The 27,308-nt window shown below is 38.5% G+C and overlaps 1 protein-coding gene across 2 annotated transcripts in view; it reads right to left on the bottom strand.

Annotated features, from left to right (window-relative positions):
• RASA3 (RAS p21 protein activator 3) overlaps window positions 1-27,308 on the bottom strand; it is a 192,968-nt gene that overhangs the window by 56,189 nt on the left and 109,471 nt on the right. For both annotated transcript variants that reach the window (XM_063458648.1, XM_063458658.1), the window contains exon 5: window positions 22,407-22,483. In XM_063458648.1, coding sequence (XP_063314718.1) covers window positions 22,407-22,483 — 77 coding nt within the window. The remainder of the gene's footprint in view (window positions 1-22,406; window positions 22,484-27,308) is intronic.

The raw sequence follows: 27,308 nt of genomic DNA, 5'->3' as shown, positions 1-27,308 counted from the left end.
TGCCAGATTCCAGGTAAATTTCAGTTTTTTTTTTTTTTTAATGGTTTTTTAATTTCAGAGAAACTGCATGCACTAACAAAATTATTGACGCACACCTGTCAATCAGACATTTAATTCAAGAACTGGTGCCAACTCTAACTTAAAGCAGAATACACAATCACAATTATTAAAAAGCACAACAAAAGAATAAACTAGTGAACAAAACCATTACGTGGTTTAAACCATTCTTTGCCTTCCAAATAGCATTAGCTGTGTACACTACCTACTAAGCCAACTTTATATTAAACATCCCAGGATGTGACAGTCTCCCTTTAAAATAGAAAATGGACACAAACATCCTTGTGAAATGTAAGCACTCTACCTTGCACTATCTTGTGAAAGGAATCAAAAGAAACAATTTGAAACATTAGATGTTCGGGATAATTAATATAAAAAAATACTAATTATGTCAGAGTAATTTGTGTGCAAATAAAGTATAAACCCATAAAATACAATTACACCATGGAAGCCCTGGAGATCACATAGAAGATATGCTTTTCCAACAGTTGGAAAGCAATCAAATGTTTTGGTCATGAATTAGAATTTCACTTCCAGAGTATTGTATGAATCAGGCAACACAGAAAACTCTGTGAAAGGGAATTTATTTTAACCAATTAATTCTAATGGGGAAAACGTATTTATTAATTTACATTTGCTGCAAATTTGCAGATCATGTAGGGAACTTAAAGAAGTTCAGATTTCTTCAATTATTCCCCACCTCCCTTGTTGTCTCAGAGGTTGATTTGTGCCAATTTGTATTTTTGAAATCTCAATGGCTTTTATTTTAATTTGCAAAACATGCCAGGCACAGCATGCATGGCATGTAGATTAGTCAATGCCTGCAGTGCTGTATGCATATGGTACTGCTGAAGAAAATTCATAATGCGCATGCACTCACATGACATTTCTGTGATGCTGGAGATACTATAGGGTGTGCATAAGCACACCTGAGAGACATTGTGGGATGACTGTTATCCACAATGTGAATGTGCAGCAAGGGTATGGTTTTATTTACCCCATGAAAAGCTGCAATAGTGTTCATTACGTTGAGTAAAAAAGGAAATCTCACTTCTCTGGAAGTGAGAGTTCTGATTAAAATGTTGTGCACCAAAAAAAAAAACACAACAAACATCTAGTGCATATCTTAAGCCTCACAACACTAAAAAAGTCCAATCTGTTTTAAAAGGCAGCATCTCTGAATGTACCGGTATGTGTTTTTTCATAACTTTTAAAAACAAACCTTTTATGGATATCTGCCATATACATTCACATCTTTTTAAAAGTTTTGTAATCAGAAACGTTTTTACCAGATATTCAGGAGGCCCCACAAGGCTCACATATACTTAACTTTTCTTTCTTTTTCTTTTTTCTTTTAAAACCAGTTATAAAATAGTAATAGGCATGAATGAAAAGACCGGTTGGATTCAAAAGGCAGTTACGGTGTGTTCGTTTTTTTAATGTTTGAATCTCTACTTTTGCCTAAAATAGGGTTGTTAAAATAAAATTGGTAACAGGCAGTGTACAATACAATTTTTTATTATTATGTATTATTAGTTTGCCAAAACCTTTTATTACCCCTTTTAAAGTGAACCCGTCAAAATGTTTTATATTGTTTAAATCTGCCCCATATCCATTGAATACATGAAGTATCCCAAAGTTACCTGATATACTAAATGTACCTTTTGAAGAACTAACCAAGTTTCCTCTGTTCCAGTGCTACTATTTCTTAGTCTTCATGGGTATTCATTTAACCTGGCTACTTCCCCAATAGGAATCGTGGTCTTTTTTTTATAAAGTTGTGCAATGGGCACAACAACTTTTACGAGTTCTTCTCAAGATTCTGCTTCCTCCAGTTTAAAAAGTGGTTTGAATTGCTTTGAGATGAATCCTTTTATCCATCTAGATTTTTCCACTCTCGTTTCATCATGGGCATGAGCTCATGGTGTATAGGAAGGCCTCTTTCCTTTTACCCTGTTTTTTCCTCTTCCTGCACAACCTTGAGGATCTCTTTAATACATTTACTAAGCTCCTCCATAGGAAAACCTGTTTCCTGTTCATAACAAGTGCTAGATGTCTCAGAAAAGGAAGAACTTTGCAAACATTCTTCCAAAGACTATTTCGGTGATCTGTATCTCTTCTTTCCTTTAACAGTGGTATCAGGCCCTGCTGCTTTTACATTAGCCTCCTTAAAATTAGCAACGTTTTGAGAAACATGCTCTTGAAACCATAAAAAGAAAGTTCATTTCTTTTAGCACACATTGTATACCTTTTTTTCTGCACCTGGCACTCCATTTTTTTGTGGAGATGTTGGCAACAAATCTAAAGAGAAATGTAAAAGTATTCTAAATCTAAAAAGTCAGAGAAGCTTATACTAGTTAAATATGGGTCTGGACACTAGTACACTTGCTGTCAGACAGGATTTACAGCCATTTTATTTTGAAGCCAGGGAACAGTGTTCTGATTGCGCATACTCATTATCACATCAACTCCCACGCATGTGTTCCACTCACTGTGCACAGGCGACATGCCTCCCAGATCCATGTTTGGCATTTGGGTCAGCCAGAGCCCAAATGTACACCTTTTGGTGTGGGCAACTGCATAACTGCAACTGCATAAGATTGCCTGGATATACTTTAACGCCACCATCCAGCCTGCAAAACAAGCTCAGCATCCGGTGCTGGATAGTCCACGAGCAGCATCCTGTGGCAATCACCACCCAAGCACTGCACCACTGTGGGTGCTTTCTAGAGGAAAAATCCAGACTATCATGCTTGTGGATCAAGTAAGAACTGGGGAGTCCATGTAAGTGAAGGTATTAAAGGACCGCAAAAGCGGTTGAGACATCCAATTGTCACTTTAAAAAAAAAAAAAATATATATATATATATTTTTTTTTTAATAGAGGAGTCTACCTGTCCATAGATGAACATCCTTACTGTACTGCCACTGTACGCAGAAAAAAACCCCAAAGTTACCCTATTTGTTATAACAAAACAAAACAAAACACTATAAACCAGATGGCAGCTACAGACCATAACAGGCATATTAACAGATTACCTTACAGTCCTGCTGGAAGAACACAGAACAGTAGAAGTATTTGCATGACTGTTTTTAACTATTGTGGATGTAAAAAGAAAAAGAAAGAAATCACTTTTGAGTTAGTTATTTACTAAACTCCAAATTGCTGAATATTTCAAACCAAACTACCTAGGCCAAATTGGCTCCAATGCAGCTATAAATCACAGCGTGGCTATTCCAACCTATATTTTGCAATCAGGTTTTCAATGCAGAGTTTAGTAAATTACCTCCTTCAAATACTAGGTTTGTATCGCGCACTGCACTAAAATTTATTGAGTTAATTTTTTATTTGATGCCAGTAGCTAAAATACACATTGTGTGTGTCCAATGCTACTCTTTGAAAAGGTACTGGATTCAGTGATTACAAATAAGTATTATATTGATAGAATGAGGCGACAGTCATGCATTGGCAACATAGCCAAAATTTATCTCTGTGTAAATCATTTTATTGGACAAAATTAACAATAAAACGTGACTTCACATGGGGCAGATCAGGCTGCACTGAGCACTCTACACTGACAATGGAATAAAAGGTAAGTTATCACCTTTATCAAAGTGACGAAACACAGGGGACTTAAAACTTTTATATAGTGTTCCTCCAATACGCAACTACTTCACAGCCGTACACTATACGTCAGACTTCCTTTAGAGAGTTAGCGTGTCACAGTGTTATCAAAGCTGTGAGATGGAAAATCAAGTCATACTGTCCAGACCCTAGGGGAATCAAGAGTGTATAATATGCTGTGTATGATTTGCAGGTTAAACTGATGGAAGACAAAGCGACTGGTTCCACAGAGCAGGAAACAGCAGGTAGTTCAGATCAAATTGGCACTCAGTGCATGAGTCATTCAGTCTACGCAAGCACTGACTCACACAAAAATATAAAGGAATCAACGTTTAATTTAAAAACCAAAAAGAAAAGAAATGTGATGTGAAATGTTTACAGGTGTGGGATGTTGAGGGCATATGTTTAATTAAGTCTCTCAATGTACAAATGCATCACACACACAGAAAACAAATGTCCTAGTTGTCTTTACAAATACCGTGTAAAAAATGACACTTTATTAACAAATACACTTACAAGATAGAAGTGTCAAGTAGGCACATCAAGCTCAGATGAAAAAAAACAAATCTCAATATCAGGGTCCAGTGGAGCAGGAAAACCAGATAAAGAATGAGATAAAATCAAATAAATAAATAAAAAATACTCTAAGCACTGAAGAAAAACATATGGACAGTATTGTGTCAGATGCCCCTGAGGAAGTTCATTATTGAACGAAACGCGTAGGGCTGTTTTTCTTCAGTGCATAGAGTATTTTTATTTATTTATTTGATTTTATCTCATTCTTTATCTGGTTTTCATGCTCCACTGGACCCTGATATTGGGATTAGTTTTTTTCGTCTGAGCTTGATGTGCCTACTTGACACTTCTATCTTGTAAGTGTATTTGTTAATAAAGTGTGTCATTTTTTACTTGGATACTCTGCACTATTATTTATCTTTTTTTTCTCCTATGCATGATATCGATGTTCCATAAGTCCTGAAGTCTATACACCATTATACTTGATATGCCTTCAATCAAATTGGTTCTTTGAGTGCAACCATTTATACCTATATTTCTCATTTTGCAACAGTATTGCGCTATGTCCGTCTCTATTACTTTTGTATTGTAGATTGCCATTTTTTGGTACTTTGTTTCTATTGCCTTGAAGATATAAGAGGAATCCTTTATCTACAATACAGTTAATTAAGGGTAATTTGTGTGTTTGTCTCACTAAATACCCACTAAGTGTGTTTTCTATCTGCACACAGGTGAATCTATATCCTCCTTCATGATGTAGATTAAAAGTTTTTGTGATCAAAATCTAAAACACTTTCTGCAGAATTTTATGGAGGTTTTGTGTTCAGCATGAGGGATAAAGTATGAAATGATTGTGATTTTTGGAAAAGAGCATATATTTAGAATTCTACCTTAAAGAAGCATTCTACTGCAATAAAGGGAAATTGTACATTTAAAGCGGCACTGCCACGTCGAACTTACCTTTCATTCAAGGGTACTCACCCTTCTCCTTGACACTTAAGCTCCTCCTTTAGCCAAAGAAAGTCAAGTGTATGAAAGCTACATAAAGACAAAGTAGTCCCTACTTTGCCTTATGTTTTAAAGAAAACTAGATCAGAAATAAAAGGAAAGATCAGAAATAAAAGGAAAGATCAGAAATAAAAGGAAAGAACAGATTCTGAGAGAGGAAGAGGAGAGGAAACAGGAGAAAGATAAGTTTGGCGTGACAGTGCAGCTTTAAGGCCAAATAGCATTTTAGCAATATTTGCTTTGTGTGACCCATGTGTAACTGAACAATATCTGTTAAAGCAGAACTTGTGCGATTTATGCACAACTCAACAGCCTACTAAAAATTAAAAATAAATACAACTTTTTTTTTTGCTTTATTTTCTTTAACCTCTACCCGACCTCGAACATACCAAGTACGGCCGTCAAAAATGGTCCTTAAGGACCTCGGACGTTCCTAGTATGTCTGCGATATTCCTTAATACTTATCCGATCGCCGTCGTTCCCCCTGCCTGCAATTGGTGTTGCTCGCAGGTCTGGGGGGGCGGTGGAGAGGACTGCCTGACAGTCTAGACAGTCCCCCTTTGGCAAATTAGGCCCCCCGTGGGCAATGTGATCGCTATGCACATGACCGCAATAGGCATCCAAAGTGCTGCCTGCAAGGAGACTGCCTGAACTGACAGACAGTCTCCCTGCCTGCGTGAAATAAAATTAAAATGTTATATGTTTATAATTATATATAACCTAATACAAAATGTATTTTTTTATTAATATATTTTTATTATTGGTATAGCGCCAGCAAATTCCGTAGCGCTGTACAATATACATATATTAATATAAAAATACACTTAAGGTAAAATTACACACTTAACTATATGTATATTATACAAAAAAAATAATTATTAATAACAAAATGTAAAAAAAATAAAAAAAATTATATATGTCATTTTATTCTAACTATTTTGATAATATATAAATTCTAAATATATATGTATATATAAAAATACAAAATATATATCCATGTACATAATTACATAAATATACATGAACACTTCAAATATATATGCATATATATTTAAATCCTATGTGCATATTTATGTAATATTTTTACATAATTAAGTAATTTTATTGATTGCAATTCGAGGGACCTGCCTGACAACCCAGGCCAAAAGTCCAGAGAATTTAATTTGCTAGCACTGTATTTAACCCCGTAATTTTCCGTTACACCCTAAAACCTGTACATGGGGGGTATTGTTTTACTTGGGAGACTTTGCTGATTAAATATTAGTGTTTCAAAACAGAAACATATCACAGCAATGATATTGTCAGTGAAAGTTAAGTTTTTTGAATTTTTCCACACACAAACGGCACTTTCACTGATGATATCATTGTTGGGATATGTTTTATAACAGTACCCCCAATATAGAGGTTTTATAGTGTTTTTGAAAATTACATGGTCAAATATAAGTGTTGCATTTCAGGTTTTTTTCACATTGAAATTTGCCAGATTGGTAATATCGACTTTGAGACCGTCTGGTAGCCCAGGAATGAGAATTACGATGGCATACCATTTGCAAAAAAAAAGACAAGCCAAGGTATTGCAAATGGGGTATGTTCAGTCTTTTTTTTAGTAGCCACTTAGTCACAAACACTGGCCAAAGCTAGCGTTCATAATGTTTTTTTTGCATTTTTAACACACAAACAAATATAGATGCCAACTTTGGCCAGTGTTTACGACTAAGTGGCTACTAAAAGAGACTGGCCATAACCCATATTGAATACCCTGGGTTGTCAACTTTAAAGAAATATGTACATGTGAGGTGTGATTCAGAGATTTATGCCAGATAACAGTGTAACAATGTCACTATTGATACATTTTAAAAATATATATACTTTGAAACAGCAATGTCCTACTTGTACGTATAGCCCTATAACTTGCAAAAAAAAAAAAAAGCTAAGAACATGTTAACATTAGGTATTTCTAAACGGAGGACAAAATTTAGAAACTATTGAGTATTATTTTGAGGGTCAAAGTTAAAAAAGGTGTGCAATTTTTTTCTTAATAATTTACTATTTTTTTATACTAAATTATATGATATATGATAAAATAATGATATCTTTAGAAAGATCATTTAATGGCAAGAAAAATAATATACAATATGTATAGGTACAGTAAATGAGTAAGAGGAAAATTACAGTTAAACACAAACACCGCCGAAATGTAATAACAGTCCTGGTCCTTAACAGTAAGAAAAATGAAAAACGGTCTGGTCACTAAGGGTTCAAATTCTCATGGTTTCTTTCTGTTTTCATTTAAGTTGTATGCATCCTAGAATATGTCACATAAATAAATTAACCCCAAGCAGCACTGTGTGTAGGCCACTGTGGAAGAAATGCCTGTTCAACAATGCACATATACATTGTTTTTCTGCAACATAATGGTTGGCAAAGGAATTAGGGATTTATTAGATCTACCTAAGCAGTATTTACTATAAATGGGAGCATATGTTCTGTGTAACAGATAACATGCTTGCTTCGTATACAAATTCAAAGCAGCTTAATCCAACATGAGCAATTCTTGTGATGAAAAGTGTTTACTATAAATGACTACATAACGAAGCTAACGGAAGGGGGGTGGGAGCATTAACCGGTCCACTCAGATTTATACAGGTATTCAGCTTTAATTCTTAACATACCCTCTGGGGTTTTAGATTGGCCATGGGATAGAGGAATATTTCAGCCTTGTAATTCAATCCTTTATATTTTTTTATTTTTATTTTTTTAAAGACAGGTTTCTTAGACAGTCTATAAAACATACTGTGGTACATACTGTAGGCCATCTGCCAAGTTTTTGCAAAATTAAACATGCATAGTTATATACAAAATAATACAATATATGTTGGACATAGGTGAATTTACAAAAGTCAGTTTCAGCAAGATCAAGCTTTAAATAGACACCAAGTACAATGAGAGAGGCTTGATGTAGTGATTAACGTGGTATGGGGTTACAGTCTCTCTTTTCAGCGCTAAAGCAGTTTACACTCTCGGTCTATAATGGGCGTGCAGAATTCATGAAATTGATATTAATAATTTCGAGTGTACATTTTCAATCAAGTTGGATGAAGAGCCCCATATTTGTGGTCAATTCCTTCACAAACAGTTTCACAAAAAATGGGAGATAGGACCAACAGAATAAAGACAGAACAACAACTACACTGAGCAGCAGTGGTTACCGTATATACTCGAGTATAAGCCGACCCGAATATAAGCCAAGGCCCCTAATTTTACCCCAAAAAACTGGGAAAACTTATTGACTCGAGTATAAGACTAGGGTGGGAAATGCAGCAGCTACTGGTACATTTCTAAATAAAATTAGATCCTAAAAAAATTATATTAACTGAATATTTATTTACAGTGTGTGTATATAATGAATGCAGTGTGTATATGAATGCAGTGTGTGTGTATGCAGTGTGTATGAGTGCAGTGTGTATATAATGAATGGAGTGCAGTGTGTGTGTATGAGTGCAGTGTGTGTATAATGAATGCAGTGCAGTGTGTGTATGAGTGCAGTGTGTGTGTATGAGTGCAGTGTGTGTGTATGAGTGCAGTGTGTGTGAGTGCAGTGTGTGTGTATGAATGCAGTGCAGTGTGTGTGTGTGTGTGTGTGTGTGAGTGCAGTGTGTATGCAGTGTGTGTATAATGAATGCAGTGCAGTGTGTGTATATGAGTGCAGTGTGTATATGAGTGCAGTGTGTATGTATGAGTGCAGTGTGTGTGAGTGCAGTGTGTATGAATGCAGTGTGTTTATAATGAATGCAGTGCAGTGTGTGTATGAATGCAGTGTGTGTATGTGCAGTGTGTGTGTGAGTGCAGAGCATTGGTGGGGGGTGGGCATTTTATTAATTATTATTTTAATTTTTTTTAATGTTATTATTTTTTTTAGGTAACTATTTTTTTATTTTATTATTATTTGTATTATTATTTTTATGTTATTATTTTAATATTTTTTTTCTTATTATTATTTGTTTTCTTATTAATATTTTTATTTTTTCGTCCCCCCTCCCTGCTTGTTAGCTGGCCAGGGAGGGGGGCTCTCACTCCCTGGTGGTCCAGTGGATGGGCTGTAGGAGGGGGCTGTCAGGAAGCTGTAACTTACCTTCACAGCAGCTCCTGTCAGCTCCCTTCTCTCTTCTCCGGTGCGTGCAGCTCCCAGGTCAGCTCCCTCTGCAACTCTCGCGGCCGCGCGTAGCATTGCCACGGTAACCCGTGGCAACGCTCTGACCCCGCAGCTCTCGCGAGAGTTGCAGAGGGAGCTGACCTGGGAGCTGCACGCACCGGAGGAGAGAGAAGGGAGCTGACAGGAGCTGCTGTGAAGGTAAGTTACAGCTTCCTGACAGCCCCCGGTCCATGTCTGTATTATGGCAATGTAAATTGCCATAATACAGACAACTGACTCGAGTATAAGACGAGTGGGGGGTTTTCAGAACAAAAAAATGTGCTGAAAAACTCGTCTTATACTCGAGTATATACGGTATATTGTTTAGGATGTCCCTTTAATGCATAATCAATAGTTTTTCTGTTTGGTTATAGATTAACAGAGCAGAGTAAACCTAGAAACGGAAGGTTTCCAATTGTAGTCATATTATAGACCAACCTGAAAAGAAAAACTAATAAAAGTTAATAAATTGCAGATATATAAATTTACGAAAGAATAAATCTTTTATTACGCCAACATCTATAAACTTGCTATTTTGTACAGTTATGTTCCAAAGAAGCTGTGAAATTTCCCACGTACACTACTCTCAACAAAGAGAAAGAAACGTATCAAATTATTTAATATGAATGATTCATGGCAGCATTCACCTTTATAATTGTTTAAATAAAGGGAAGATTGTGCAAAACTTTCCAAGTGCCCTTCTCCTGTAACTAAATATTTTACAGTTTCCCTTTCTTTCCCCTGTATGACGATGTGGTTTATTTTTTATGCATTCCAAATACTTCCCATTTATGCTACAGGCAGTGTAAGTACAAATTTAACACTTACTCACATATCCCGTTTTAAAGGATCACTATAGGGTCAGGAACACAAACATGTATTCCTGACCCTAAAGTATTAAAACCCCCATCTAGCCCCCCTGGACCCTTCATGCCTCCATAAATATAGCAAAATCTTACTGTATTCAAGCCTGAAGCTGTAACTCTGCATGCTGTTTGACTCAGAAAAACAAGCAGTCTGCTGACATCATCAAGTGGTAGCCTGATCCACTCACAATGCTTCCATATAGGATTGTCTGAGACTGACAAGAGGCAGATCAGGGGCAGAGCCAGCATGATTCAAACACAGCCCTGGCCAATCAGCATCTCCTCATAGAGATGAACGGAATCAATGAATCTCTATGAGGAAAGTTCAGTGTATGCATGCAGAGGGAGGAGATACTGAGTGTTTGGATGCATTTTAGGCAGACATTACCCAGGAAGGATCTCTAACAGCCATCTGAGGAGTGGCCAGTGAAGTTATCACTAGGCTGTAATGTAAACACTGCATTTTCTCTGAAAAGACAGTGTTTACAGCAAAAAGCCTGAAGGTAATGATTCTACTCACCAGAACAAATTCAATAAGCTGTAGTTGTTCTGGTGACTATAGTGTCCCTTTAAGCACTAGAGATAAAAGTTACAAATATAAAGCATGCTGGAAATATGTGTTTAAAGAGTTCGTAAAAGTGCTAATTATAATAAAAAGCATTAACTAGGTGACAGAGTGGATCTACAAGTAATTGTCATAATAATAAAGTTCTGTTGTAACTGTTCATGATATGAAGCGGAGCTTGATAAAGCAAAGCTTACACCAGACAGGACGGTTGCGTGTGAGGGGGATTTATTAGGTTAAGAAGAGGCAGTAACATGACAAGGGCAAACACATAATTTATGCACACATAAACACACATAAAAACATACACTGCTGCATGCTGTGTCAAAGTGAATCAAAAACAAAATCTCAGTCATGCTTTTCTGGTGGCAAGTGGCTTTAAGGCCTGCAGCATAGGTAAACAGATGACACTGTGAGGCTTGTGTTCATAGAAAACGAGAGTAGATCAAAAGGTTACAAAAAAAATATTTTCATAACAGAGTTTAGGACCACTGCTTCCTTTCATGTCTCCCTCTTACTCACAATCACAGCGAAGAGGAGGGAGACACAGAATAAAGACAAAATCAATATTTCATGACATTGACTTGGTTATCTGATTCTTGCAATCATGGGTGCATCAACACTGACTGTATACTGTCGGCTCCCGTAATTTATACTGTACACGCATTAGTCTGCGAACATATTAACTCCTTTATCTGGATGGAATTTATATATGAATATATAAAAACATTTTCACACACTGATAGGAAATTGTTAAGACTGGTTTATTTTTACCCTGTGCGACAAGTCAAGTTTACACACAATTTATTAGTATATAAATTTTTATACTGCAATTCTACAGTTGAGAATCCCCTGCTGCTTTGAATAGTACCACAGTAAGACAGGTGAACTACCAAAGCTACCTCTGGTTATTAAGTGTATGCACAACCTTGCCATCTTCAGCGTCAACCTTTATTTGCTCCCAGAAGAACACAAGCCAGTCATTCCTGCCTAGTGCACACCTCTAACCAAAAACCTCAGATCCTGGGATTTCATGACGGTGCGGTTCTCAGAGTAGGATGGGCGATTACTCTTCCGATGATAGGAGTAATATTTCCTTTGGAAGACTGATCTGTTTATCATTAAAACATTTCCTTTGCAGTACAGCCCTAGCTGAAACATACCTTTTAAAAAACATTGCTAATAAGTTATCCCTGCATGCCAACAAAAGCAATAGCTTCATTATACACTCACGCACATACAACACAGCCTGTGAGCTAGGAAGCCATGCTAACCTCAGTCATAAAAGTCAATCATCAAAAAGTTCAGGTTAGGACCAGTCTGCACACTGTGTTTTTGTCTAACAATCTCTCACCTATAAATACCCTTCAGCTGATGAGGCTCACATAATGCCGCTGAGTAAGTTCTCAAACAAATGCAGACATACCGTACTCGCTTCTGTTAAATGTGTTTTGTTCCTAGCGCATAAGTAGAACAAGCATTGCACGCAAAACAGCTTAGGAAATCAGATACAAGGCATAATAACAGGTCTTCAGGATCGGGTTTCATTTAGGTGCTGTGAATCTCCTAAGCCAGCAAAGCCAGTTCTTCGTGGAATATGGGGATTCTGGTAAATGCTGAAGCTAAAGTTTTAATGAGCCTTTCTATTTTATAGTTCAAAACCAACTTGACAGGGTCCAGAATAGGAAGTCTTAACTTACTAAGCTGGAAGTTGTTCTCCATAACAAACATACATGTTCATAGCTTTATTTTTCACGGATGACAAATATGGACATATCTGCAATATGGAAAATCACTATGTATTTCTGCAAGGCATTGGTGCGTGAATGCAGGGGTTGTAATAGTGGAGAGTGTCAATGCAAAGGTAAAGCTCAATGGATTGTCAGTATATGTTAATACAGAAATGTATTTGTACTATATTTCCCTTCCCTGTAAAAAATTGCCCCAATTCCTCTCTCCTTGCTATATTCCCCTTGTACTCTTCCTGTATCAATAATTGCCCACTTCCTCCTCATACAACTATCCTTCTCAGTGTCACTTGCCTTTTTCCCTCCTTCATAAGTTGTCCCAAAACTACAGGTCCAGTTCACTACACTACACTTAATTTTATAGAATAAACCCCATTGAATTGATAGTTACAAAAAATACCAAGATATCCCAAATGTCTGGGCTATTTGGATGGTAGAAATGCATTTATAGTCTCTCCTACTCTGTCCTTTAGGATTTGTGCTGCCCTAGGCTGGACGGTACTCTGGCCCCCCCCCCCTCTAATTTAAACCGCCCGCCTGCCCCGGGGTGCCCAGCTGGCTAGCTCTTGGGCTCCCATAAAACGAGGCAAACAAGGTATTTGCCTGGGCACTTGGGGGCGGCATTTTTTGCCTCCCTCTGGAAATTCCCGCCTAAGGGAAATGCCTTGTTTGCCTCGCGGTAGACACATCCCTGGGTATCAAGTAACAATTTCTGAAAATACAGACATTTCATTTCTGTAAATGGTTACTCCAGGCATCATGACCACTTCAGTGATTTGAAGTGGTCATGGTGTCTGCAGTCTCTCTGTGTAGCATTTTGCCTATAAAAAGTGATGTTGTGCAACCATTAATTCACATAGACCTTCAGATACCTATTGTTGGTAGCGATGACTAATAGCAATTCCTAACGTTGGCAGCGATTGATAACGCTATTGAAAAGCTTTTTTTATAATCCATAATATGCCTAAATAACGTGATCTAAGCCTGTTCATAAATATAAAAATAGTGCATTGTATTACCATACCCTAATGCGTTCCATGCTACCACTCTTTGTTTTGAAATATGCATGCGGATTGCCTTTGGGGTACCACGTGCCTGAATGTTACCACCATATGCACTGCAAAAATAAAGAATTAAAAAAAAAAAAAAAAAAAAGAATTAAAAAAAATACTAGCCGAGGTCAGGGAACACAGAAAGGGACGCAGCGATGAGGAAAGCCAGGAGTCAGGATACCAGAATATAGATAAGTCAATAAACAAAGCCAAAGTCAAAAACCAGGTAGAAAACTAATAACAGGAACACGCTCTCGGACAACCTCAAGGGAAAACACGACAGGGCACTGAGCAGGATGAGAACTGGGCCTAAATACCCCTCCTTTAGTTCTGATAGGCTGTAACCGTCCTTTGACCCCAAAGTCAGTTACCAGGTTTCATTTGCATAATTGCTGCTCAGCATTAACCCTTCTGTGGATTAGATTGCTGCTCGGCACAACTTTTCCTGTGTGGACAGTAAATGTCATTAACCCCATTTCTACAAGTGGATGAATACGTGACATTACCCCCCACCTGAAGAACGCCCACCGGGCGGGCAGGACCAGGCTTGAGAGGAAATTTGGCATAAAAAGCGCGGATCTTACGGCCTGCATTCAGGTCAGGAGCCGAAACCCAAGAACGATCAGCAGGACCGTAACCTTTCCAAACAACCAAGTACTGTAAAGTGCCCCGAGAAAACCTAGAATCCACGATAGAAGATACCTCATACTCCTCCTGACCACCCACCACCACCGGAGGGGGAGGAACACAAGGAACAGTGTATCTATTGCAGACAAGAGGTTTGAGTAAGGACACATGAAAAGTGTTGGGAATCCCTAAAGATGCAGGAAGAGCCAGAGAGTAAGACACTGGATTGATCCTACGAAGCACTCTATAGGGACCAAGGAATCTGGGGGCAAACTTCATGCTAGGGACCTTAAGCTTGATGTTGCGAGATGACAACCAAACCCGGTCCCCCCCACTTGGTACAACGGGTTGGCACTCCTACGCTTATCAGCAAAATGTTTGAAGCGTTCAGCAGCAGCACCTAGAGCAGTTTGAACCTTAACCCAGGTATCCCGAATGGAGGCCAGACGCTCATCCAGAGCAGGAATGGCAGTATCAGAAAATACCGCAGGGAGAACCGTAGGATGCCTACCATTATTGACAAAAAATGGACTGTGCCCAGAGGAGTCATGAACAGCATTGCTTCTAGCGAACTCGGCCCACGGGAGTAGTTCGGACCAATTGTCCTGTGTGCTATTAAGAAAACAACGCAAATAAACTTCTAATGACTGGTTAGCCCTCTCAGCTGTACCATTGGTCTGTGGATGGTAGGAGGAGGAGAAGGAGAGATCAATCCCCAATTGTTTACTGAATGCCCTCCAGAACCTGGACACAAACTGAGAGCCCCTATCAGACACAATATTGTGAGGGATGCCATGCAAACGGACAATTTCACGTATGAAAATTAGGACCAATTCTTGCGGAGATGGCAACTTCTTGAGAGGAATGAAGTGAGCCATCTTAGAAAATCGGTCTACAACCATGAGAATAGTAGTGAACCCAGCAGAGCTAGGAAGCTCAACAATAAAGTCCATGGATAAGTGGGACCATGGAATCTCAGGAACAGGAAGAGGCTGCAACAGGCCACAAGGAAGTGCATGAGGCACCTTAGAAACTGCACACATAGAACATGCCTGCACATACTCCTTTACATCTTTCCTGAGTGAATCCCACCAAAATGATCTAGTGATCGCGGCAGTGGACTTATTGATGCCCGGGTGTCCAACAGTTATATTGTCATGGAACACTTTCATGTTATTAACCCTTTCACATAGGGGAACGAACAGTTTATCACACGGTTTAACACTGGGCGCCTGAGGCTGGGCCTCCAGTATGGTGCCAAGCAGTGGAGAAGACAGTGAGAGGACAGTAGTAGCAATAATACACTCTGGTGGAATAATAGGAGATGTCACCTGGTCTATAAGTAATGAGGAAGTTAAAACGTGAAAGGAACAGTGACCATCTAGCCTGTCTGGAAGACAAACGTTTGGCATCCCCTATATATGCCAGGTTTTTGTGGTCGGTTATGATCAACAGGGGGTCCTTGGAACCCTCCAAAAGAAGTCGCCACTCCTTGAGGGCAAGAATAGTGGCCAACAGTTCTCTATTGCCAATATCGTAGTTGCGCTCAGCAGGAGACATCTTTCTGGAGAAGTAGCCACAAGGATGCAATGGTGTTCCCTGGCTTTCTCTCTGAGAGAGAACAGCCAATACCCCTGTCACGGATGCATCAACCTCCAATATAAAAGGTTTACTGGTGTCGGGATGTTTTAGTATGTCCGCAGAGGCAAATCTTTGTTTAAGAGTTTCAAAAGCATTCACAGCCTCTTTGGACCATACCGTGCTACTAACCCCTTTGCGAGTCATATTAGTGATGGGGGCTATTACAGAAGAAAATCCCTTGATGAATCTTCTGTAATAGTTGGCAAAGCCAATAAACCTTTAAATGGCTTTTAAACCAGAGGGTAATGACCAGTGTAGTACAGCCTCTAGTTTTTTAGGATCCATTTGAAATCCCGATGCAGAGATGTTGTAACCCAAAAAGTGGACTTCAGGCTGGTCAAATATGCACTTTTCTAATTTACAATAAAATTTATTTTTCAACAACGTCTGCAGAACCTGTTTCACATGGGAATGGTGAGTTTGAAGATGAGGGGAATACACCAAAATATCGTCCAAATAAACCAAGACAAATGAGTAAATGAATTCCCTGAGTACATCATTTATAAAGTCTTGGAATACGGCCGGGGCATTGCATAACCCAAATGGCATTACCAGATATTCATAGTGTCCACTACGTGTATTAAATGCCGTCTTCCACTCATGATTCTCTTTAATTCTAACCAAATTGTAAGCGCTCCTGAGGTCAAGCTTAGTAAATACTTTAGCTCCCTGAAGTCTATCGAACAATTCGGAAATGAGTGGAATAGGGTATGCATTTTTTACAGTGATTTTATTAAGTGCCCTGTAGTCTATGCAAGGGTGTAACTCACCACCCTTTTTCTCAACAAAAAAGAATCCTGCACCAGCTGGTGAGGATGACTTTCTTATTTGCTCAAGGATTCTTTGATGTGTTCCTCCATTATTTTACTCTCCTGGGGAGATAAGGCATAAACTGCCCCCTTAGGTGGCATAGCGCCTGCAAACAGGTTAATGGCACAGACATATGCTCTGTGGGGAGTCAATACATCGGATTCAGCCTTGTTAAACACCTCCTGAAGTTCTCGGTATTGTATGGGAACTCCAGGAGTTTGGGGAGTAGTAGTGGGAAGGTCAATAGTATCCAATCTCTTTAGTACTGGTTTTATACATCTCCCCATACACTCTTTACCCCATTCTAATATCTCCCCATTAGCCCAGTCAATATAGGGATTGTGCTTACTAAGCCACGGAAACCCTAATATGATGGAGAAGTAATAACCTGAAACGTCATCTCCTCCCTATGGGAGGCCCCAATAGAGATCGTAATAGGGACAGTTTCGTGGGTTATAAGCGGTTGTGTGAGTGGTCTACCATCACCTCTACAGCTAGCGGCGTAGGTCTCTCCCTGACCGGTATCTCATTACCCCTAATAAACTGGACATCAATAAAATTTTCAGCAGCACCTGAGTCCATTAGGGCACTGCAAGAAAACTTCTTGTTATCAAGTGAAATGGATACATCAAGGAGGAATCTACTTTTGTTTTTGTTAGAGGACAACCCCTTAAGGTTCTTAGGTGCGGAAGTTTTCCGGATGCACTGGGCAATTAGTTATCATATGCCCCTTTCTACTGCAATATAGGCATAACCCCTCCCTTCTCCTATACTGTTTTTCGGCCTCCGACAGTCTAGTGACCCCCAACTGCATAGGTTGCGGTTCGGACTGTACAGGGAGGTTAGACAAAATAGGTTAAGAGAATTGAGGTGCTAGGGACATAGCCGTACGTCTGGCCTTGCTTCTGGTGACTTCTCTGAGCCTAAACCTATTATCAATATGCATGACAAACGTAATAAATTCGTTAAGACTCTTATGTAATTCTTTAGCGGCTATCTCATCTAGTATAGTCTCTGAGAGACCCTTTTTGAATGCTGAGATTAACCCATTGTTAGTCCAGTCTACCTCGGAAGCTAAGGTAATTCCTGGTAATTATGAGCTATGCTCCGATTACTCTCCCACAATGGATTAGCCCAGGCAAGGGGCCTTGCCCTTTAATTGATTCATTAGATAACCAATTTTTGCTCTGTCCGTGGGGAACGACCCTGGTGAGACCTCAAAATGGTACTCCACCTGATTAAGAAAACCCATGCATTCCTGGATATTGCCATCAAACTGTAGGGATGGCGATAAGGAGATGCTAGGAGTCCTATTAACAGTGGGTGGAGGTACAATGGGTAGAGGTGCTATAGGAGGAGAGGCTGCAGGTGCGCCGTTCTAGCGAGAAGCGTACTGAAAGCCTGAGCGAATTGATCCATGCGGTGATCATTCTCCTTTAATTTCCTCTCGCAAGCAGCTATGTGCTGACACAGTTCTACAGGATCTATGGCCACGTCGTAATGTCAGGATTACTGTTTGATCCAGCACGTAGATCTGTATAGCACGGATGACAAATAAGCGTATTAACGGTCCTTAGAATGGCCGGATTTAACGTACATAGAATAGTCAAAAATACTAGCCGAGGTCAGGGAACACAGAAAGGGACGCAGCGACGAGGAAAGCCAGGAGTCAGGATACCAGAATATAGATAAGTCAATAAACAAAGCCAAAGTCAAAAACCAGGTAGAAAACTAATAACAGGAACGCGCTCTCTGACAACCACAAGGGAAACCACGACAGGGCACTGAGCAGGATGAGAACTGGGCCTAAATACCCCTCCTTTAGTTCTGATAGGCTGTAACCGGCCTTTGACCCCAAAGTCGGTTACCAGGTTTCATTTGCATAATTGCTGCTCAGCATTAACCCTTCTGTGGATTAGGTTGCTGCTCGGCACAACTTTTCCTGTGTGGACAGTAAATGTCATTAACCACATTTCTATAAGTGGATGAATACGTGACAGTTGCCTGATCTGATGGATCTGTTTTTCTTTTCAATAAGCTGGATGGCTAGGTACATGTGTCATTTCCTGGGGAAGATGGCAGCAGGATGCACAATGGAAAGAAGGCAGGCCGGCGGAGGCAGCGTTAGGCTCTGGGTAATGTTCTCCTGGGAAAGCTTGGTTCTGGTATTCATGTGGATGTCACTTTGACATGTACCATTTACCTAGAGATTGTTGCAGACCACATACACCCCTTCATAACAGTGGTGTTCCCTGATAGCAGTGGCCTCTTTCAGCAGGATAATGCCCCCTGTCACACTGCCAAACATTGTTCAGGAATGGTTTGAGGAACATGACAAAGAGTTCAAGGTGTTGCCTTGGACTCAAAATTCCCCAGGTCTCAATTCGAATGAGCATCTGGGGGTTGTGCTGAAACAAAAAATCTGATCCATGGAGGCCCCAGCTCACAACTTGCAGAATTTAAAGGATCTGCTGCTAATGTCTTGGTGCCAGAAACCACAGGACACGTGCAAAAGTCTTGTGGTGCCCGTGCCTCAAGGCTGTTTTGGCAGCACAAAGGGGACCTACATGATATTAGGCAAGTGGTTTTAATGTTGTGAGAAAGGTGTGTATATTGACTTTTCATGTTGCACATCATATTTCATATTCCCTTCCCTTCCTCTAAGTTGTGTAGAATTGTAGACTTAGACATAGGACCAGAGAGGAAAAGGTTAAGCAAGTGTGCATGTTGTGTGATATATTGTTTTGTGAATTACAGTTTAAGTATGAATGTCATTTTAAGTTTATGACACACAGAGATTCTCAATTATTTGAAGTGCTAATTGCAATCCAGTATGCAATGAAATGCTTTACTGGTTTAATATGTATATGCAGATTATACTGTGGATGCTCCCCGGGCTCTGCAAATTTACAAAGCTAGTGGCACATAGATCGGATTAAGACTCATTTATTAATTATAATGCAGACATGGCACTTCCAAGAATCGGTCTCTGATGTAGCATACATGATCACAAGGGAATGGGGAGAAGGAGGATTTGCCCACCCCTCTTCCCCCCTTTTGGCAAGCTATTTTGCATTTACAGTGCAAGAGAGTCCTAAAAACATTTTTGTAAAAACAGGCTTAATCTTCTCCGAATCACAATTTTACTTACAAAGAATAAAATGTCAATGTTATAAGGTATCAAAATGAGGGTAATGTGAAGAAATTAAACATGAGATTATTTTACACCTAGAGTCATTTGCCTATCCATAATGTAATGTGTAGCATTTTCTTTTACAATGGTTCTTAACCTTTTTTCAGGGAAAACAGTTATGTTCTTGGCTTTAGTGTAGCAACTTACTATTCAAATGTAACATTAACTCTTTGATTCTTTATTATAATTAATATTAAGGGACCACTAAAGCCACAAAGACCACAATATCTCATTGAAATGGCCTGGGTGCAGCAGTCCTTTAGTTTTAGATTTTTTCAAAACTGCAATATTTACATTGCAAGGTTAAATCCACATCAAGTGGCAGTCAGGAAGACCGATACTAGAGGCTCTTCCATTGCACTGAACGAGTAAAATAGCCACATGAGCTAGAAAGTATTTAATTCAATACTTTCCTATGTGAAGCACATAGATGGCATAATAAACGTGCCTACAAGAAGCACTGTATTGGACTCCTGCGAGACAGTTAAAGGGAGTCTCTGACCTGAAGTAAAAGGTACGTGGGTGGGGGAGAGGGAAATATAGGTTTGTATTCCTAATTCTATTGTGATACTTTAAATTAAATGTTAAGCATCTGGCTATAATATCATTATAAGTTCAATTTCTTTTTCCTTCCCATTATCCATTTTTTTTTAAGTATTCTGGAATATAAAAAAAAATAATTTTGATTCAATAACAATATTTAAAAAAATATTTTAGTTTAGTTAGCTTCTTACCAATAACAAAGAAGTCTCAATTGCACTTACAACTATAACAAATCAATTGGAAAAGGCAGTGATTTACAAAGCAAATACGGGTGCCAACTTAAAGAAGCATCCCTTAAAGGGACACTTTAGGCACTCAAATCACTTTAGCTCATGGAAGTGGTCTGGGTGCAGTGTCCCTTTTGCACATAGTGCTGCAATGTTAAACATGTTTGCATTGCTGCTCTAGGTCTGCCAACAGTGGCTGTCTACCAGACAGCCACTAGAGGGCTTCCTGGATTGAAACTAACCTTTGGTCTGGTAACTGATGCTGTACGTCCACACGCTCTGCATGTGGACACCCAGCGTCAGATTTTTCCCCATAGGAAAGCATAAGCACCTGCTAGTTGTGGGCCATCGGAGGGGGTGGAGCGTCGGCCCAGAGCCGAGGGATACTGGCGCTAGGAAAAGGTAAGTAAATAAAGGGTTTTTAACCCTTTATTAACCCGGGTGTGGCAGGGGGAGACGGGGGCGCGGGGGGAGGGAGGCAGAGGGAGCTATAGTGCCAGGAATACAGATTTGTATTCTTGGCCCTATTCTTGGTATCCCTTTAATGTCAAATGACATGTAGCTATATACAAAAAAAGATTCACTCCTTAGTTAATAAGTCAAATAATTTTATTATACACAAAATAAACAAGACAAAAACAAGTAACAATAATAAGAATATTGCAATCCTACAAAAACTAGTGATAGAGGCTATTTAGCATACACTGAAATCACAAAGGCTTAAAAGCTCACTAGCATATTATCTTAAAGGGCTGGACATGTGTACCAAACATACCCAAAAGAAAAAGTGCACATTTAATGGTTGAATTGTTTTTATTTTATTTCTTTAAACCCATTTTTGTCTGAGATTTTAATATTAAAACATAGCATGGCCACAGTTAAACTTAAAGGATCACTATAGGTTCAGGAACACAAACATGTATTCCTGACCCCCCCATGCCTCTATAAATATAGTAAAACTCTTACTGTATTCAAGCCTGAAGCTTTAACTCTGCATGCAGTTTGCCTAACAAAAAAAAAAAACAAGCAGTCTGCTGACAACATCAGAAGTGGTAGCCTGATCCAATCACAGTGCTTCGCCATAGGATTGGCTGAGACTGACAAGAGGCCGATCAGGGGCAGATCCAGCAAAATTCAAACACAGCCCTGGCCAATCAGCATCTCCTCATAGAGATGAATTGAATCAATGAATCTCTATGAGGAAAGTTCAGTGTCTGCATGCAGAGGGAGGAGATACTGAATGTTTGGATGCATTTTAGGCAGCCATTACCCAGGAAGGATCTCTAACAGCCATCTGAGGAGTGGCCAGTGAAGTTATCACTAGGCTGTAATGTAAACACTGCATTTTCTCTGAAAAGACAGTGTTTACAGCAAAAAGCCTGAGGGGAATGATTCTACTCACCAGAACAAATACAATACGCTGTAGTTGTTCTGGTGACTATAGTGTCCCTTTAACCATTTAATAACACAGCTCAGAAAATACAACCATATCAGTGGTGGGGATGACGGAAAATTGGTATAAATTCTGGCATTACAGATGCTTTGCTAGAAGATAAAAATAGCCTGTTTTAAAGGATGTAAAAACGGCTTACACTTTAAAAAGGATAGCTTTAATTAACTTGATCCCATTGTGAGAATGACTAGGATGTCTTTCTCACCATATTATTAAGTTAGTGTTAAGAGATCACTCCAGTGATCACTCCAGTGATCCAAGACTGGTGAGCGGTAATAACTTACCGTGCGGCAAGCTTGTGGCATATCACACCTGTATCTGTGATCACTTCACTCAGCCTCAGCTCGAGGTGCACCTTTCCCTGAAACACACAAACAGAGGTGACATTAGACCAAACAGGCTTGCAGGGTTATTCATTAAAGTGATGGTTTAAAGTAAATTTCAAATTTAAGGCCTATTAGCTATGTTTCCGTACTGCATAACGATGTACATATATGTACATAAAAATTTAACATATGCACACATATGCAAAGTCGCATGTGTAAATTATGATGCAATACTGTTTTAATGTAATAAATGACATTGTGTTACAATGTATTTACAGTAAAAAAAGTTTTTTTTGTTTTTTTTTTAAATTGTTACTTGTAGTACATACATTGCTCTGTGTGAAATTAGATATTAGTACCTTCAAAGTTAAACACGTCTCATTAACAGTTGCTCTAACGGACCTTACCAGCCCAGATTTTTGTGGACATGACTACAATTCCCATGATGCTCATTCAGCTCAAAATAATCAATATGAAAAAAAAATGTTTTTGATACTGTGATTTAAAGTACAGGCAATCTCAATAAATAAAGACATTTCTACACTGCATATGTATACAATCACACACTTTCCCTATCGGTTTGTTGGTCTCTCATAATGAATATCCGAGAAAAAAAAAGAAAGTAACAATAGTATGTCTTTAACATAAACCTTAAAAAAAAAAAAAAAAAAAAAATACATCTTCAGTAAGCCATTTCCAGTAAATATCCCACCAATGTCCAGACATGAGAATACAGATTGGTAAACAGCACAGAGACTTCTGTGTGAAAACCGCTGGCTTGACAGGCAACAGATGCTGTGGAAAACCATTTGTCCTTACTCAGGAATCATGTGCACTTTGATTGCTCATTTCCTGGAGCTTGCAATACCTCACCACCTCACACTATTGCTGCTTCTTCAACTAAGAAACCCAACACAAAGGGACTCGACATGAGCATCTTCAACAATACATGAAGGTCAACCAAACACCATGGTCTTCTGGCAAGTGATTGGTGAGCAATAGTATAGGAGTGGTACTTCACCTAGAGCAAGTAGCTTTTGGTATTTAATGTACTGCTGTTGGATTCCAATGAACGCATCAAAACTATATTACTACTACATGTACAGCACGGATTTGAATGGGGTGTTAGAGACAACTATTTGTACTAGGACAGTGTAACCAAGTCAATTGGAGCTACAAGCCTCAGCAAGGTTATCTAAAACATATTCTAGGAATAGATACATAATACTGAAAGGGGGAATCACCAATTCTCTAGAAATTGCACCAATAAATAAAACACTGAAAATCACCTATGGTTTGTGTTATCTTCGGTTTCCTGTGATTTTAAATTTATATGAAATGGTTAGCAAATGACAGTACATTACAATCCACCCAACTCAAGACACGGCCAGGAAACATAGAAACATAGAAACATAGAAACATAGAATGTGACGGCATATAAGAACCATTCGGCCCATCTAGTCTGCCCAATTTTTTAAAATACTTTCATTAGTCCCTGGCCTTATCTTAAAGTTAGGATAGCCTTATGCATATCCCACGCATGCTTAAACTCCTTTACAGTGTTAACCTCTACCACTTCAGCTGGAAGGCTATTCCATGCATCCACTACCCTCTCAGTAAAGTAATACTTCCTGGTATTATTTTTAAACCTTTGCCCCTCTAATTTAAGGCTATGTCCTCTTGTTGTGGTAGTTTTCTTCTTTTAAATATAGTCATATAGGACACACATTGCATTGGATTAAAATAAATATAAAATGTGTGGGACAATTATCATAGTATTGATATGTCATGGTTAAATTCCATAATTAATTTAATTGCATTTATTAAAAGTGTTCTAAAACGTAACTGTTTCTTTATAGTAAATTCCCCCAATTTTTACATGCATTTCCATTTCAGAAGACAGTAACATTTATGGAAAAAAGGGAACTGAAAGACAACACTTTTCTGTTGTATTAGGAAAATGTCTATTGCATGTGTGGAAATTAAATTTAAGGTGCACAATTAGTAACTGATGCAAAAATCCAACAGATTTAAAGAACTGCACAACATATTTGCTGAAATGGAGACATACAAATGCCAGCAACTCTTTCATAAATCTTCCCAATTGTTTCTGTTTATCTTCCTCTCTCTAGGCTTTCCGTGTGTTGGCTGACAGTCACAAAAAGCTTAGAACAATGATTGACAGAAAGCCATGACATGGACACTCAGAATCTATACATTAAGGATCTATACATTAAACTTTACTTTCTAGATATTACAAAAAATAGAGATTTGTTAAATACAGGAGTTTAGTAAATAAAATATTACAAATCCTAGGAAGCGAAGGTTCCCCTTAAAAATTAAAGGAGAGCTTTTAAATTAACCTTCAGCAGAAATTGTTACATTCTAAACAACTAGGAAGTTATGTATGCACACTTCTGTAGAAAAACATCTGAATTTCCTAGAGGAATATAATATGTTGCAGCAATCTGCTAATAATTCTACTGACACTCAAAGCACTGACCATCTTAAGTTTACTTTAGGTATTTTATGAATGTTCAGAAATGCTAGCTTTTCTGAATTGAACATTTTTTTTTTTTTTTTTTTTAAATACATTTTAAAAAATTGAACATTCCAATTCTGTGCTGAATCTTTTTTTAATGTTTTCCCCCAAGAGCTCTAGTTTTCATAAAACACAGAAGGAAATGTAGGGACTACTGTTCCTCACATAAAGCAGCCATGTTGACAAAATGTTACAATGAGCAGAACTTAAAGCAAGGTTCTATTTCAGTTATCAGTCAGATTTATCCATAATCTATCACAGAAAGGCAAAAGGGAGACATCATGAGCAGACGAGAACAAAATTGCTGCACCCAGGTAATGAGCACAAGGTAAAAATAATATAATAATAAACAAATATAATATAATATAAACAATATAAAAATAATATAATATAAACAAAGCCAAGGAAAGGAGTATAATCACTAAGATACCGGAGGCATAAGGAAAGAAAACCAAATGGAAATTTTAAAAAAAAATGGCAGGGGCACTTTATGAGCAAACAAAAGTTTATATGATTAACAACTTCAGCTAACATTAGGCCAAAGTAGTACACATACTAATTTTATTTTCTAATGCGCTGCTTTTATTAAACAACTTCTATATTGGACTACTCTAATATTTGAATACTATCCTGTTACTGTAAGTCTCCCTTTTGACCAAATATCTGTCTATACATAATCTGACTACCTTTATCTAAAAATGTTAAATTAAAAAAAAAAAAAAGACGTTAGCTGGACAGCTATGCCACAAAAAGGCAACTCACCCAAATCATTTTTGTTTCACATAGGAGTCACCAGTGATTACAGATAACAAGGCTATTCCAAGGAGCCTCACAATAAAGATAAAGATATAGGAGGGGTTACTGCAGTACCAAACAAAAACACAAACTGAATAACTCTGTGCTGCTGACCATATACCCTGGTGCGCAACGCAGGGTTAAATCCAAATGCCTGAGGAAATAAATAAATCAAGGAGGAAGCTCAACCAGATGCTAAATGTGCACAAACAGTGCTACATACAACTTATTGAAGGACCACATGGCAAACATTTTGTGTTTCCCCTTTATCAGGGCCAGGAATGTCTAGTTCCTTGATTGTTTGCCTTATGCAATAAAGATATGAAACGTGGTATCCCACAACTATTTAGCTTGGTAATATTGTGTTTAGTGGGCCTGTAGCCCAACTGATGGTTCTTGTTTTCAGCCAAGATATCAGAATGACCAACAGGAAACATTCAGGCTGATTTGACAAACACCTAAAGCACACTTATTCCCAAAAATCTATTATTCTATAAAAGCCAACATACCACTATATAGAGCTGACCCAACATTTAATATATGAAGAGTGAGGGCTTTTAAATTTACTGTGTGTTTGAGCTTTGATCTTGTTTGCCAGGATGAGAGATAGAAAATGGGTTCTTTCCACGCAGAGCACTAATTGGGCGAGAGAAGATTAATTGAAAGGAGTCATGTTGTTCAGCTGCAGGCAATACTTGGCACAATCTGAAGGTTGCTATTTACACGGGCTCTTGAGTGAATTAAACTCCAAGCCCATTAGCAGATACAAAGTAGGCTTCAGCCTACAACTGAAGGTAATCAGGTATGATATGACTATCTAAAATTGTCTGTCTGGGAGGCGACTGCTATCTTACATTTGCAAATGGTTTCCCCACCTGGGGTCAGGCATAGAAGCTGGGCTTGTTTTCTTATCTGTAGAATATAAATCCATAGATAGGCAGGCTTGCTGTGGAAAAGCAAATAGCAATTTCGTAGTATTATTCATAAACATATCATATTGTAAGTAAAATTTAATTTTCCCACACGTTTCCAGTTTGGTATTAAATGTATTCTAGTCGAGAATCGCTTGATAAATATGTTGGGGAATAAGAAAATGAGAAAATAAGCTGGAGAACCTGCAAAAACATAAAAAAATAAGAGACATCAAAATGAGGCACAGGGAACAGCAAAGCTAAGTGGAGTGGGCCTTGACTTAGCTAGGAGGCAGGCATACGGCTAGGGGTAGTGGATTGGTTTAATTTTGTTTAGGGGAGGGCTTAGAGCCATATAAATAGCGGCTATTTTAATTTAAATTCTCAATTACTTGTTGCTGTCCCACCCTCCCTCCCTGTTTCTTTGAGGTTTATGTGGTGTGTCTATCCATTGTTTGGTCACAGCGGCAGGGGATGCATAGGAAAATTGGGGGGTAGGTTGGTTTGGTAAGTGGGGGAGTTCAAGTTCAGTATCAATAGTTATTTTTGGATTTGTTTGGTAGGTTCAAGCTAGCTAGCCCGGATTTGGGCTTTATCAAAAGTGTAATCTGG

The sequence above is a fragment of the Pelobates fuscus genome, chromosome 1 (assembly GCF_036172605.1).
Source record: "Pelobates fuscus isolate aPelFus1 chromosome 1, aPelFus1.pri, whole genome shotgun sequence".
NCBI classification, from domain to species: Eukaryota; Metazoa; Chordata; class Amphibia; order Anura; family Pelobatidae; genus Pelobates; species Pelobates fuscus.
This window is presented reverse-complemented; position numbering and strand designations above follow the sequence as displayed.